General features: G+C 43.4%; 1 protein-coding gene across 12 annotated transcripts in view; it reads right to left on the bottom strand.

The window, feature by feature from the left end:
* HYDIN (HYDIN axonemal central pair apparatus protein) overlaps nucleotides 1-16,265 on the bottom strand; it is a 441,202-nt gene that overhangs the window by 21,617 nt on the left and 403,320 nt on the right. For all 12 annotated transcript variants that reach the window (XM_042967954.1, XM_042967958.1, XM_042967953.1 and 9 more), the window contains 8 exons: nucleotides 13,776-13,923; nucleotides 13,151-13,358; nucleotides 12,333-12,554; nucleotides 8,009-8,178; nucleotides 6,035-6,233; nucleotides 4,119-4,277; nucleotides 1,978-2,255; nucleotides 497-716 (listed from right to left, as the gene is read on the bottom strand). In XM_042967954.1, coding sequence (XP_042823888.1) covers nucleotides 497-716; nucleotides 1,978-2,255; nucleotides 4,119-4,277; nucleotides 6,035-6,233; nucleotides 8,009-8,178; nucleotides 12,333-12,554; nucleotides 13,151-13,358; nucleotides 13,776-13,923 — 1,604 coding nt within the window. The remainder of the gene's footprint in view (nucleotides 1-496; nucleotides 717-1,977; nucleotides 2,256-4,118; nucleotides 4,278-6,034; nucleotides 6,234-8,008; nucleotides 8,179-12,332; nucleotides 12,555-13,150; nucleotides 13,359-13,775; nucleotides 13,924-16,265) is intronic.

Here is a 16,265-nt window from a genome sequence, read left to right as displayed (position 1 = left end):
TATAGAGATGGAGATCAGGTGTCATTTTTACCATAAGTGATTTTTTACCGTAAGTGGAATGGAGTCTACTGTTAGGTTTCTAGGGACAAGGCTAGCAGAAGGTTAACTCAAGCCCACAACCTGACTCCCAACTTTTTTTTTTTTTTTTATGAGAGAGAAGGGGAAAGTGTTTACCCTTTACTTACAGTGCTTGTAACAAAATTTGATCTAGCCAAATATGTCAGGGCAACCTTCCTTGAGAATGTAATGCTTGAGTTGACAGCTGAAGAATGAATAGGAATTAACTAAATGAAGAGGGGAAATGAATATTGCAGCAGTGGGGAATAGGATATGCAAAGGCCCTGTGGTGGGAGGGAGCAGGTCTGAATGTTTGACGTTGGCACAGAGGACTGTTTGAACAGAGTCACTTGTTTCTAGAAGGTCCAGCTGAATTCAATTGTGGTGCCTGCTGGGCCCACTCTTGCCATTGGCCCTTCTGTGGGCAGCAGCTACTGACCTCTCTTACTGAAGGTGGTCCCACGCAGACTCCAGATAGGGTGAGGTTCAGAGGATTGCCTCCATGGATGAAGCAGAGCAAGTTTTTATAGAGACTCTCCTTGCCCACCTCAGTGGGATGGTAGGTCACTTCAAAAGAGACCTCCATTCCTGCAGTGATGTAGCCTTCTTCTGGGCTGATGGAAAAATGGGGCTCAAATTTTTTGACATCCCATTTAAACCTTTTCCAAGACAAAAGGAGACAAGAAAGACAGTTTACTAGTATCCTGGGGGGTGCTTAATGCTGCTGAGATCAAGGGACTTTGCCTAGGCTTTTAGCTGAGAGGTTCACCCCTTTGAATACTCCCTGGGATGTGGGCACAGCAAAGGCGGATGGAGTCAAGAGCTAGGTCACTTCTGGGTAAGACAGCTTGGCTGCCTCTCAGACCTGAGCAGGGTGGGAAGTGGCCGCATCTTATCTTATATTCTGCAAGTGACTCGTCGAGGAACATGCACACGAACACGCTAACACATGTGTATCCGAGATCACACAGCCAGGAAGTGCCGGGGCTAGGACTGGAACCCTCCCAAGGCCATGGCTATAAGCACCCCCTGCATTGCCTCTCAGGTCAGATCCAGGAGGGCAGAGGCAATGCCTTCAGGTGAGAGATCCACCTGTTCTTGGGGGCACTCTTAGTCATCCCTCTGTGGGCCATCCCTCTGTGCTTCCAGCCACACCCTCGGGGCACTGTCCACACTGAGGTCTGGGTGAGGGGTGTCTGCACAGTTATGGTGGCATGCCTGAGTCGTGACTGGGCCAGGCACCTGCTAGCCAGAGGGAAGAGCCTGGAGAGGAGAGCAGTCAGAGGTATACTTGTGTTCTAATCCCGTCTTTCTCACCTCTTAGCCATGTGACCTCAGGTAAATCACCTGACCTCCTTGAGCCTCACCTTCATCTGTGAAATGAGGACAATACAGTACTACCTCTCAGGGGTCTGGGGTAATTAAATGGGAGCTTATATGGTAAATCACCTGACCTCCTTGAGCCTCACCTTCATCTGTGAAATGAGGACAATATAGTACTACCTCTCAGGGGTCTGGGGTAATTAAATGGGAGCTTATACGTAAGAATGCTTAGCACTGCACTTGCACAGTGTAAGTTCTAGCTGGATGCACGATTTTGGAAAAGTAGTCTCAGTCGTCTCGTCTGTAAAATGGATCAACCATAGAATTGTTTTGGCAATAAGCAAAAGGAACCATGTAAAGGGTGTATAACATGCACTGAACTAATCTTCTCTATTGCATTAATTTTTGTAATCCTGGCGGCCGCAGTCACCCTAGCAGGGCCACGTCCGATCTTGAGGGAGGGGAGGGGCTGTGAAAGGGAGGGGAAAGAAAGAAAAAGTGGCTACACTTGTAAAACAAATATCCAGTCTGAATCCAGGGCAAATCCAGAGTCAAGAGAGCTGTGTTCGGCCCTGGGTGGGGATGCCACTCTCCTACCTTGCACCCACGTCACCCGTGTTCAACATAAGGATGCGACGCGTGGCTTGTGTCTGATACACGACTGGCCCGAAGGGGAGATGCTCCTGGTCCAGGGAGATCTCCAGGGCCTGGCAACAGCCGCTAAGGAGGAAGAGAGGACGCAGAAGCCCCATGCATTCCATGAACACCTCCTCAGAGAAGGGAGGGATGCGTTTCTTCGGGGCAAAGATGACTTCCAGCTTACAGACCTCTTTGGGCTTCAGAGTGATGTTGTAGGATGGTATTAAGGTGATGACCTGGGCAAAACAGCAATGAGACTCAGCAGCTGAGGGCAGGGGCCATCTGAGGCTTCTATTTCTGGGTCTTGCTGTTAGGGCTGCAATAGCCCAGGGGTCAAATCCCACTCTGCTCTCTCCTGACGGCTGTGTCATCTTTGCTAAGTTACTTAAACTTTCTGTGGCTTACTCTATGGTGAAGATTCAGATCACCTATATAAATGTGTGGCATGTAATAGCCATTCGATAAATGTTAATTTTTCTCTCCAGCTCCTTGCAAATGACCCCTCCTCTCTGGTGCAGGAAATAGTAAGATAAGAGGAAATAGAAAACACTTAGCGCTCCCGTGTTCTTCCAAGGAGTGCTCCCTGGGTTCCCTGTACCACACTTCCCACTGTGTTCTTTAAAATGCAGATTCACAGGCCCTGCCCCATTCCAACTGAATTTTGAGAGAGCTTGGAGCTCACATCTTCAAAAGTGCCCTGAGTGACCCGTGTCTTCTAAAGCTTGAGAACTCTTGTTTAAATTCGTATGGTTTTCCCTCCCCCCGCCTCCTTTGTCCTGGTAGAAATCAACCAAAATCAGCTTTCAGGAAGCCAAAGCTCCTTCCAGACTCATGTTTCCTGGGGTACAGGGTGCTGTGTGGTCACCAGCAGGTGGACTGTGGCAGCAGACAGTGGGCTGGAAACCACGCAGGGACAGCAGTCTCCGTGAGCTCTCCAAACACCACGATGTTGGTGCCAGTACAGGTAACGCGTCACCTCAAGAGGCAAAGGTGGCTCAGCCCAACGGTCAGGGGCTCTGACCCGGCGGCACTGAGGATTTTGATTTGGATGAAGGAGGAAGCGGAAGCAAGTCTGCCCTCTGTCTTTGGCCAGCACCATGGGCCCAGGGATGAGGTGCCACTGGCTCTCTTGCTCTGGCTAGCTTCCCCAGCCCGTTTCTCTGTATTTGGCAATCCCTGGACGGTCCACAGCACCCCTGCCTACCCAATCGCACCTAGCTTTCTAAAAGCACAGACCCCCCTCAAGCACACGTAGCTCTGCCTGCCAGCACACCTCTCCCCGACCTGTCTGCCTGGAGACACCTTTCCATCCCACAAACCCAGTACAGACCTCCCACCCTATGAGACCTCCCACAGCCCCCCGTTGTCCTCTGAGCAGCCCCTCCCAATTCACACCCTGCCTCTGCAGTTTCTAGGCTGACCTGGAGTTGTTTCCGTGTCAGTGACCCCCAAAGACTGTGAACTCCATCAGACCAGTCAACATTGTGTTCACCTTGCTACAGATTGAATTGTGTCCCCCACTCCACCGACTGACAATTCATATGTGAGTGGCATTTGGAGCTGAGGCCTTTAGGGGGTAATTAGGAGTAGATAAGGTCACGAGAGTGGGATCCTCATAATGGGACCGGTGCCTTTGTAAGAAGAGACACCAGAAGCTTGATCTTGCGGTCTCTCTGCCAGGTGGGTATACAGCAAGAAGGTGGTCGTCTGCAAGTGATTATTTCTGGGTGTGAGATTATGGTAAAAATGTTTTTATGTCTTTCCATATTTTTCAAGCTTCCAACGATGAGGATATAAACACTCATTAGAATCCAGATCTACCAAATCCCATCCCTTTCTCTTTCATTCTGTTGCCCTTTCGAGGTATGCAGCCTCTCTAAGCCTTGGTGTCCTTATCTGTAAAATGAGAATAATAACAGTACTAGCCCTATACTGTTTTTGTGAAGATGCTCAGAGGTAGCACGGGGTAAGCTCTTAGAATGCCCTGGTGCATGGTAGATGCCCGAGAAGTGTGAGCTGTTTGTGTTGCTAGCACAGTCATCTAGTCACCCATGTCACTGGGAAGCATAAGAAGCCCACTGGGAGCCCTGGGCACCAACCTGGGGTTCCTGGAGTTCTGGAATCGAGAACAGGACTGTCTGGCTAAAAGTGAGTGGGGCGTGGCTGTTGTTCATGACGGAAACCGTTTTTTTCACAACCTGTCCTGGCAGGACAGCTCCCAACTTTACAATCCTATTGACCGGATCTAGGACTAAAATCTGTGGAACCAGAAAGAGAGGAGAGAGGGAGGGTTCATCAGTTCCTTGAAAAAAACTATTATCATACACCTATCCTGGTGAGGCAATGGTGGTTCCTGTCAGTGTCCTGCCTTCTTCATATGGGATGGGCGTTCACTCACCTGGTAAACACATGCATACAATACCCACTAAGCAGCTTACTACGCAACTACATAATCACAACTGGATGAGGAGACAGGACAGAAAAGCTCAGGGTCCTGTGAGAACATATTGCAGGGGCTGAGCTGGCTGGGGGTTCTGGGGCCATCTCCCCGGGGAAGGCATATTTACCCTGGAAGCTAAAGGAAGGGTGCCATCTAGTCTGTTTGAGTCAGGGTGGGCATGGGGTTGGAGGCCACCCGGGGGTGCGGGGGGAGACAACAGCCTGTGGCAAGGCCCTGAGTCAGAGGAGTGGCCCAGGAAGGCCTGTGCCTGGGAAAGAGGGGCACATTGAGAAGACAAGTTTGGAGGCGGTCAGGGATTGAGCTGGGACAAGTGGGAGGCCAGCGAAGCATGGAGTGACCCAATCAAACGTGTGTTTTGTGATTGCTCTGGCTTGCTGATCTGTGGGGTGGGCTGGACAGGGACAGATGAGGGCCACACAGACAAAATGGTGGAGGCAGAGGTGGAAGAGTAGACACACTTCCAAGTCCTCATCTAAGGCACTGATCAAAATGTTGGCCTGGATAGATCAAGGTCAGGCTGGGCCTCGCCCTCAGGATGGCATGGACACACAACGAGCAGCAGCCACTTAGGCAGTTACTAAACGGCACACCCCCTGCCTCTCAACTTTCTTTATATCCAGCCCGCATGTTTCCATGGTGTCTAAAAAGGTGAGAGTCTCCAACAGCAGCCTGTGCTTCTGGAGGTCAGAGAACTCATTTAAGTCCCTTCCAGATTTCCCCCAAAGTACCTAGCACAAAATGGGTGCAAAATGAGTGAGTGACAAAAGGAACAAGTGAACGGATCAGTGATATCAGAAGAGACCCCATCTCTGGCTTGGGTACAGACAACACCAGGTGGCAATGTCTTGTCATTCCTCTAGCTTGATGGGAAGGCTGCCAGGAACACACCCCTCCCACCTTCTCAGTTGCTGAAATGTCCCATGCATTCCTGAGCATCTTGGAAGGCCTTTAGTCTTCTAAAATCTCCTATTAAAATGCAAATATACCAACCAAACAGACACCTTACATGTTTACCAGACAGTGGGGAGAAAGGGATTAGCAGCAGGACTTTCATTAGGAGCACCTACTTAGAAGAAATGCCCTCAATCAAATATAATCCTGGGATCTGCGCCTGGCTCAAGAATATCAATCAATGTGGCATTAAAGAAAGATGTTCCACAATTGAAATGTATGTCTGTGTGTATATCTAAAATGAATTGCTATTCAAAACAGATCTTGTCTATTAAACGTGGAAACAAAACATGCCCTAATGTGAGAGAAGGACATGTTTGGGATTGTGCATCTGACAGTCTCAAACTTTTCCAAGAAAAAGATGTTTCTCCAATGCCTGTGATTACTTGTACCCTATGATATAGTAAAGTTTGGTATTGAATACGGTCTATGGTTCACTCGAGTCAGATTTGACAGGTCATCCTTGGGTGGGACTGGCTGGCCTCTGACAACGCAGCTTGGGGGCAGGACAGGTGGAGAGGGAAGAGTGGGAGGGGCAAAGGTGGCTGGGAGGGCAAAAAGGCATGGCTGCCATGGCTGAGGATCTCCCCAACAGTCTCGTACCTTCATCTCGGTGCCTTTCCCTTTGATTTCAATTACTTGTTGTGAGAGCGCATTGATTTCAAAGGGGATGAGTTCTCGATAATTGATACTTTCTCGAGGATAAAAGGTGATTGGAATCTCCAGTGTCTTTCCTGGCTTTATCACATCAACACGGAAGTTCACCTCGAGGTATGCAGTATTGGTGTATAGACAGTCTAAGCTAGAGAAAATCAGGAGGAAGGTGTGTAAGTTAGAAGGCCCACGTATTTCCATTTTGTCTACCAAGTAAGAGGGTCTCCAGTACCAGCCTGTGCTGGAGGTCAAAAAACACATTTAAGACACCCAGAAAGACTGATTCTGTCCCCTTGTCTCTGTGAGCTGCTTTCCTGCCCTGTTGCACTGGAGCTACGGAAGAAGGGACCTCAGCAGTGATCCAGCCCATACTTTCCTGGGCATAATCAAGTTACTTACCCCAAATCACACCCTGAGATTCTGGCAGAACCTGGCCTCAAACACAAAGTCTCATGGCCCTTCGCTCAAGGTTCTTTTCACTCTATTTATCCTCTTTCTTGAAAAGGTCACACATGGATTTGTACCCTCTTATAAGGAAGTGTTTCCTAAAGTCACTGGGTGGTGAAGCACAGAGGAGAGGAGTATGTGTTCCCGATTCAGACACAGGAGTTTGGATCCAGACTCTATCCCTAACTAGCCGTGAGAACTTAGAAGAGTTACTTAGCTCATTTGGGCCTCTGTTTCCTTATCTGTAGAACCGGGTTGTTTGGAGCATTAACAACCTCATAAGGTTGTTTTGAGCATTAAATGGAATAGAGTGACTAAGCCAGTCACTACACAGGGCACAGAGGAGACAGTCCATAAAGGTGAGCCATTCTTATTGTCACTAATTGCTCAACCACATGGGATCTTCAAAGATCATGTCTACTCTGGTCAACCTGTGCGTAGGAAGGCCCTAGGGCTCTCCATTACAATACTTTCTTGTCTGTCTTCCAGGTATTTAGAGAAGGAGTCCAGCTAGGCCAATAAAAAGAACTTAATGCCTTCACACAGGACTCAGCTTGAATTAAATCATGCAGGGAAGATTTTTAATTAGCATTTAAAATCACATGACACTCTTGTAACTCACCATTCAGGATAATAGTTATCATCACTGCAACAGTAGCAGTAGCAGCGGATAACCATAACCGAGCATTTGCTATGGTCCAGGCACTATTCTAAGTACTCTCTCTAGAGGAACTAATTTAACCCTCCTAATAGCCTTGTAGGGGAGGAGCTATTATTATCCCCCATCCCAGGAAAGGAGAGGTTAGACCATGTGCCCCAGGTCACACAGCTAGGGAAGAGTTGGGATTTGAACTTAGGCCTGTGCTTTCCAATATGGTAGCCACTAGACACATGTGGCAATTCAAATTCAAATGAATTGAAACTTAAAAAATGAAAAATTCAGTCCCTTAGTCGCACCAGGCATATTTTATGTACTTACAGGTTGCCATATTGGATAGCACAGATGTGTAACAGTTCCTTCCTTTAGGAAAGAGCTTTGAGGAAACACAGGTCTCTGGAAATTCCGTTTTGATAGGTCTGGGATAAGGCCCAGAAACCTGGACTGGAACATTCTACATAGGGATGGTGCAGAGAGGCCGGATTTTAATCAAAAGACTTAGGCTCAGTATATATCTGTCATTTATTGCAAAGTAATGGCCTGAGGAAGTCACTTTTTAATTCTCCAAGCCTCGGTTTCCACCTTCATTACATCTGGCATTGCCCTCCTCACTTCAAGATTTTCAGCAGAGCAGCTCCTGGCTACCCAAGTGTCAGTATTAGTGGTAGGGAAAGCAGATGCGGGATTCATGCCCAACTGGGTTTGACTTTTCCCATAATCTTTCTTTTTTCTATTTTGGCAGGACTTCACCTATGTGGAGGCTGTAGAACCCACAAGGAGGTACAGAATCATCTGGAAGCTCTGGAAAGTCTGCTTACCTCATGGGTGTTTCTTCCTTGTTGGTGACAACCAGCATTTGTTTGTATGGGGGCATGCCAGCTTGGTAGATGAAGCAGGTCCCAAAGTTGTAGCTGGTGAAGGAGAAATGAACGGCCGGGCTCACAGCACAGCCCAAGATGCTGCATGTAAACTTTGGGCCGTGGCTGACCTGCAGGCGGAAATGCAGGTGGAGGGTGATTAGAGAGGTGTAGCAAAGGACTCCTCAGGTCCTTGGGTGAAGGAGGAGAGTGGTCAGTGCTTAAAAAAAAAATGGGTCCCAAGACACCATCTGTAGGGGTTCTGATTCATAGGTTAGAAGTCTGTTGGCCTGCAAAGCAAAATGGGACAGTCTGCAGGCCAGCCTCACGCTGCCTCCTACAGCAGTGAGTCAGCCTGAAAGCGGAGCGGAGTGGCAGGGACTGCCAGTTACCACCCCGCACCTGCTTCCCAAGGCTTCCTCATTAACAGGACTCTGAGTAGTTGCCAGGGGACCTAGGTGAAAATACCCGAGGTCCTATCCTTCCTTGCCCCCAAGGGTGGTCATCGGACACAGTTCTGGTCATCAGGATGTAAACAGAAGAAGACAAGAGGATGTCCTATTTTGAATACAGAGGCAAAGTCTTGCTGGGAAAATTTGTCTGTTTACTTGTTTGTGTTTGCCTTTGGGCTCTTGCCTCGTATTTCCATTCTGAATGCAGACATGGGGTTGCAGGTGGGATGGCCACCTTGTGACCAGGAAAGGACAAGAATGAGGTCAAAGGCCCATATGTCAGGGTGAAAGGGTGGAAAGTTAGAATATGGGTCACCTCTGAATTCTCCATACGATGATACACATGCCTGAGGGGACAGGAACTTACTCTGCTCTTCAAAAACTTTATAATATGAAATTTCTTAAGTTGATAATTGATTTAAAACAAAATATCCACTATTCATTCTAAACATCATTAGAATAAACATAATAGTCATTGGTACAAGATTTCCTAAATGACTTTGTAAATTGAAAAACAATTTCTTATTTAAGGGTTAGGCTTTTAAAGTCTTTGCATTTGGTGACTGATTCCCTGAAAAGGAGTAAAATTGGCCACCTTAAACTTTTATGCCAAGTAGAGCAGGAAGGTACTATGATGTGTGATGTTTCTTTTTGCCGTAAGACACAAATGTTCTGAAAAAGACAGTTCTGAAAAGGGATGGCACTTCTCAGGGAAGATGGCTACAAGCCTGCCCCCGAGTTCCAGGCTCAGAGTGTTACAGCTTTGCTTTTTTCTAATTGAAAAAAAAAACTTTTTTAGACTGTGCTATGACTTAATGTCCATCTAAATTATGGAACGGCTAGAAACCGACCTTCATTCCAATTGCTGTACCTCCTGGTTAACTGTCAGTTGCCTTCTTCTTAAGGATATGAATAAAAAGACAATGTCTTTTAACTCTGTTGACTGTTGCTTTTGCTGTGCAGAAGCTTTTGATTTTGAGGTACTTCCACTTGTCTATTTTGTTTTTTGTTGCCTGTGCATTTAGTGTCATATCCATGAAGCCACTGACAAACTGTTGTTATGAACTTCCCCCCGATGTTTTCTTCTAGGAGTTCTATGGTTTCAGGTCCTACATTTCAGTCTTTAACCCATTTTCAGCTGATTTTTCGCCATGGTGTAGAAGGGTTCAATTTCATTCTTTTGGATCTGAATATCCAGTTTTCCCAGCACCATTTGTTGAAGAGATTCTCCTTTTCCATTGTGTAAACTTGGCACCCTTGTCAAAGATCTGTTGGCTATGTATGTGTGCATTTATTTCTGGGCTCTGTTCTGTTCCATTGGTCTATGTGTGTGTCTCGATGCTGGTACTGTACTATTTTGATTTTGGTAGCTTTGTAATATAGTTTGAAATCAGGAAGTGTGATGTCCCTAGCCTTGTTCTTCTTTCTCAGGACTGATTTGGCTATTTGTGGTCTTTTGTGGTTTCATATGAGTTGTAGAATTGTTTTTCTGTTTTGTAAAAGAAAAAATGCCATTGGGATTTTGATAGGGATTGCATTAAATCTATAGGCGGCTTTGGGCAGTATGGACATTTGAACAATATTAACGCTTCCCATCCATGAACACAGAATGTTTTTCATTTGTTGGTGTCTTTAATTTCTTTTATCAGTGTTTTATAGTTTTCAGTATACAAGTCTTTCACCACCTTAGTTAAGTTTATTCCTGACAATTTAATCCTTTTCCATGGTATTATAAATGAAGTTGTTTTCCTAATTTTATTTATTTTTATTTTTTTATTTTTTAAAATTTACATCCAAATTAGTTAGCATATAGTGCAACAATGATTCAGGAGTGGATTCCTTAGTGCCCCTTACCCATTTAGCCTATCCCCCCTTCCACAACCCCTGCAGTAACCCTCAGTTTGTTCTCCATATTTATGAGTCTCTTCTGTTTTGTGCCCCTCCCTGTTTGTATATTATTTTTGTTTACCTTCCCTTATGTTCATCTGTTTTGTCTCTTAAAGTCCTCATATGAGTGAAGTCATGATTTTTGTCTTTCTCTGACTAATTTCACTTATCATAATACCCTCCAGTTCCATCCACATAGTTGCAAATGGCAAGATTTCATTCTTTCTGATTGCCAAGTAATACTCCATTGTGTGTATATATATATATATATTATATATATATGTTATATATATATAATATATATGTTATATATATATAATATATGTTATATATATATTATATATATATAATACTCCATTGTGTGTGTGTATGTATATATATATATATATATATATATATTCCATACTTTGGCTATTGTCGATAGTGCTGCTATAAACATGGGGTGCATGTGTCACTTTGAAATAACACACCTGTATTCCATGGATAAATGCCTAGTAGTGCAATTGCTGGGTGGTAGGGTAGTTCTATTTTTAGTTTTTTGAGGAAACTCCATACTGTTTTCCAGAGTGGCTGCACCAGCTTGCATTCCCACTAATTTTCTTTTCAGACAGTTTCTTGTTAGTGTACAGAAAAGCAACTGATTTTTGTTTGTTGACTTTGTATCCTGCAACTTTACTGCATTATTTTATTAATTCTAAGAGATTTTTTTAATGGAATCTTTTGGGTTTTCTACATAGAAGATCAAGTTGTCTGCACACAGGGATTTTATTTTTTCCTTTCTGATTTGGATACATCTTCTTTCTTTTCCTTACCTAATTGCTCTGCCTAGGACTTCCAGTACTCTGTTGAATAGAAGTGGTGAGAGTAGACATCCTTGCCTTGTTCCTGATCTTAGAGGAAGAGCTTTTAGCTTTTCACTGATGAATATGATGGTAGCTGTGAGCTTTTCATATATGGCCTTTATTATGTCGGGGTACTTTCCTTCTAATCCTAGTTTGTTGAGAGTTTTTGGTCATGAATTTTGTCAAATGCTTTTTGCCACTTCTATTGTGATGCTCATGTGACTTTTATCTTTTATTCTGTTAATGTCAGATATAACATTAATTGATTTTTGTATGTTGAACCACCCTTGCTCTGAGGAATAAGTCCCACTTGATCGTAGTGTATGATCCTTTCAGTGTATTGTTGGATTTGGTTTACTGGTATTTTATTGAGGATTTTTACACCTATGTTCATTTGGGATATTGGCCTGTAGTTTTCTTGTGGTGTCTTTGTTTGGTTGTGCTATCCAAACGAATTTAAATCAGAATTTTGAAGAGATATTAACACTTGTTAATGTTCATGTTCGGTGTAGCACTATTCATAGTAGTCAAGATGTGGAAACACCTAATTGTCCTTCAATGGATGAATAACTAAAGAAAATGTGGCATATATACACAGTACAGCTATTTTTCTTGAATAAATGCTCCTAGGATTGTTGCAAGCCTTTGGTTGATTTTGAGAGTTCTAAAAAAGTTGATTTTGCTGTTTTTTTTTTTTTTTTTTGCCAGTGTTCTCATCACTGTGGAAGAACACCATAGGACACAGCCATTACTGTGGACATCACAATTCCTTGGTTTTTCATTCACTAGCTTATCTTGGAAAATGTTATAGATATTTTGTCTCTCTTGCTTCCTTTCCATCTCCCATCTGTCTCCCTTATTTATTTTAATGGCTGCATGGTATTCTAGTGCATGGATGGTGAACTGCTTTTCAACTGCCACTCACCAGGCACCTCAACTGTGAATGAGGCCTTTATACTAGAGATTATGGGACTATCTCCAACATAACCGCTCTCCAGGAGCTTCTGGCAGAGTGGAGAAGACAAGGAGCACACAGGAGAATTAATCCTTCAAGACAGAGTGCTGTGAGTGCTTTCAGTGTCTGGCAATATTAAATGGTCTCACCTTGATTCTGAGTTCCAGGCCCTTCAAGACACACTTCTTAAGTGGCTGGAAAGACAAGGTGGCGTGCACACTCTGCCCCACATCCACACTGCCATCAATGGGTGAAAAGTCCAAGTACTGCAGCAGGGCTTTGGGGCCAGATAGCTCTGCCTGGAAGCTGAAGCTGAACTTGCCAGTGTTGATAAAGCTGAGTTCACACTGAACACATTCATTCAACTCCACCTGAGAGACAGAGAACAGAGTAGTATATGGAATAAATACAAACCATGGTTCTATTCTTTCGGGTCTATTCAACATAACATGTTGGGGGAAAATATCCTTTGGGAAATAGGGATGGCAGACGATGTTAGTGAGTTGAGTATCCTTAGCTTAATATGGTCAAGTATTCCAGCCAGAGCTATGAAGTGTTGGGGGCCTCTCATACCTGAAGAGTACGATAGCAATTTAATTCTTAGACCTCCCTTGGTAATCAAACATCCTTCCTGTATGTTTAATATACGCATTGTTTCCTTCCCTACCATCTCTCTACCCCTGAAAAATAAAACAAGAAATGTTTTCACATTAAAACTATATATATTTGGAGGATGGAGTTGCTCCTGGCATGTTTCTGTTCTCCTGGTCTCTCTGGCATTTGAAACAGTGAGATTCAGCTAACATTCACTTATACTGCCGTTCCCAGCTTGAGTGGACACACACACACACACACAGACACACACACAGATAGAAACAGAGAGAGAGAGAGAGAGAGAGAGAGAGACAGAGAGAGAGACAGAGAGAGAGAGAGAGAGAGACATATCAGTGCTCTCTCACACTCTTACCTCATAGAAGTTGATAATGGTAGTCTGGTTGGGAGTCAGGGGAGTAATCAAGCCAGTCCTGTCCTTGCATTTGACCTCTGCATTCATAGTGTAGCCCTCAGCCTTGACATTTAAGGTCAGAGGGTGGGCTTTCTTTTTCACATTGCAGATCAAATTAAAGTTCACATCTCCTTCCTGCTTTGGTGTGAAGAAAATATCAATTGGGAACCTGGTTGGGGAAGAAGACAGCAGATTAGCTGACTAGGCCAACCTGCTAAAACCTGCTAAAGAATATGAGCCCAGTGGATTGGCACACACTATGAGGAAAGAGTATCACCACCTCAAATTATGATGAGTTTTGAAGGTTTGCCAGACACGGTAGGGCACTGCCTTATGAGTTCACAAATATAGTAGATATCAAGGAAAAGAATATAAGCATGAGAGAAAATATTGAGAAAAAGGCTTAAAGTTCTCAGGGCTTTACAATTTATCAGGAAAATGAACAATGAGAAATAGTAGGACAGAGATGGGATTGTTAACATTAATCTCGACATGCAACAGCACTCTGAGGAAAACTTATCCTCCTGGCAGGCCTGGAACCCCTACTACCTTGGGAGGGTGTAGTCCTGGGGAACCTTTTCTTTACCTGGACAGTGGTGGGATCCAACCTTCCATGGGACATATGACCAGGTTGTTGCTGAAACCTTCAGAATATCGGGAGTTGTCTTGGAAGGCAAAATGGAACCCCTGCTCCTCCTTGTTGATGATATGCACGGTCTCCCTGGCTTCTCTGCCTGAGGAGGAAACATCAGCCCTCAGTGAAGACCTCATACCTGCTCCTAAAGTATCTGGGCAGATACTGCTCCTCAGGCAAGAGGAAACCTCCTTAGAAGAAATCCTTCAACTTCTTTTCTCTCTTTTCCCAAGCTCTTCAGTCTTTGACCACCTCTCTTCCTTCCTTCTGTTCTACAAGTGACCTTCCTACCCAGGAGGATTCCACTTCTTCCTTCTAGAACTTTACTCTATCAATTGCCTGCTGCTGCTAGGTGGCTCCTCTGCCTTGGTCACAGCTGTCCTAGGTGATTCTGATGATACTATTTTCTCTCCTTGTTCCTTTGGACCCAATGCCTTCCTAGTTTTGTCAGTGAGGGCCTCGCCGTCCCTAGTCCCTAGTAGGCCCCTTAACTCAGTCCCAATCTTTGTAAATAGTCCCTGCATTGAACTCTTTTGCATCAGAGCTCAGGAATGTCACGAGGGTCCTGACAGGGCCCTAATACATCTTCTGTCACTATCTTGCCTTTTCTTACTTTCCTTGACTATTGTACAACATTTGTTTTTTTCCACATAAACTTTAGAATCGTTTTATCCAATATCCCCCCCACCCCCAATCCTTTTGGGATTAAGGTTGCCAGATTTAGTAAGTATACATATATTTTTTAGTATAAGTATGTCCCAAATATTGCATGGGACATACTTATCCTGACATAAAAAAAAACTTACTCATTGTTATCTGAAATTCAAAATTGACTGTGCATCCTGTATTTTATCTGGCAATACCAGTTGGGACTCTGCTTGGAACGTGATTGCATTTGCATTTAATTTTGAGAGATAAATTTTGAGAGGTAAATGTTCAAATCTTGTTTTGGGAGCATTTTAATAAGATTTTATAGTTTTATTCATATAGATCCTGTGCTTTTCTTGTTACATTTATCCTTAGATATTATATAGGTTTTGTCAATATTGAATGGATTTTTTTTTTGTTTCTGTTTCTAGGTGCTTATTGCTAAAAGAAAGAGAAACTATTGATTTTTACATAATTGTCTTGCATCCAGTCACTTACTAAATTATCTTGTTGATTCTAGTGGTTTGTTTTGCTTTTCTCTTGAGCCTCTTGAGGTTTTCTATGTATGAGGTCACCAGCAACAGCAAATGAGATAGTTTTGTCTCTTTTCCCCTAATGCTTATGCCAATTACTGAATTTTCTTGTTTTATTCTATTTGCTAAACCACTAAGAAAGTATTCAATAATAACAAGCATCTTTTCCTAATTCCTGATTTTAACTGCAGCAGTTTTAGTAGTTTATTACAAGATAATATTTGCTTCTTAATTTTGGTTAGTCTTCTTTATTTAAGTTTTTCCCTCTATTCCTATCTTACTGTTAAAATTTCTGTTGAGAATGTCTGATGAATTTTAGCAATCACTTTTTAGTGTACATTCATATCATTCATTACATGGTTGTTCTTTAATCTGTTGATATAATCATACTAAAATGCACCACTGTTACATTCCTAGATCAAATTCTGTTTGTCTTGCTGTACTTATTTGTTTATTCTATTCTATTATTTTTTATTTTAATTCCAGTTATTTAACATACAGTGTTATATTAGAGTCGTGTACAATATGGTGATTCAACACTTCCATACATCACCTGGTGCCCATCACAAGTGCACTCCTTAATCCCCACTACCTATTTCATCGCCATCCCTCTACCCTCCTCCCCTCTGGTGAACATCAGTGTGTCTTCTATATAGTTAAGACTGCTGTTATTATTCTTATGCTAACTTGCCCACTTATTTGTTCAAAACCTTCCAAAACACCATACTCCTCCCACCTACTTATATTTATCAGTATAAGAAATGTATGGAAGTATTACATAAAAAAACTGTTAATGTGGTTTCCTTTGATGGAAAGGATGGATGGAGAGACATTAAAAATTTCCTTATATAACAGAATGATTGACTTATTACAAGAATATTACTTGTCTAAATATAAAAATCTAATGAGTTACTAAAATATATTCTGGCTTTAGTTATATTTTACACACACACACACACACACACACACACACCCCACATCCATGTGATAAGGGACCTGGCAATCACTTCCTTTATTTCCTTCAGGTCTCTGATCAAATGTTACTTCCCCATTGCCTACTGGCATTCTTTGTCCTCCATATCCTGCTTTATTTTTCTTTACAATACTTATTAACATAGACATGCTGTATCTTTTCTTTTTTGGTAGTCTACTTCCTATTACTAGAATGTAACCACCATGAGGGTGGGGACTGTGGCTTTATCCATGGCATTCTCAGCTCACAAGAGAGTGCCTGGGTCACACAAGGGGCTTAGTAATATTT

The sequence above is a fragment of the Panthera tigris genome, chromosome E2, assembly GCF_018350195.1.
Source record: "Panthera tigris isolate Pti1 chromosome E2, P.tigris_Pti1_mat1.1, whole genome shotgun sequence".
Classification (NCBI taxonomy): domain Eukaryota; kingdom Metazoa; phylum Chordata; class Mammalia; order Carnivora; family Felidae; genus Panthera; species Panthera tigris.
Note: the sequence above shows the minus strand (reverse complement) of the source record. Positions and strands in the feature narration are given on the sequence as shown.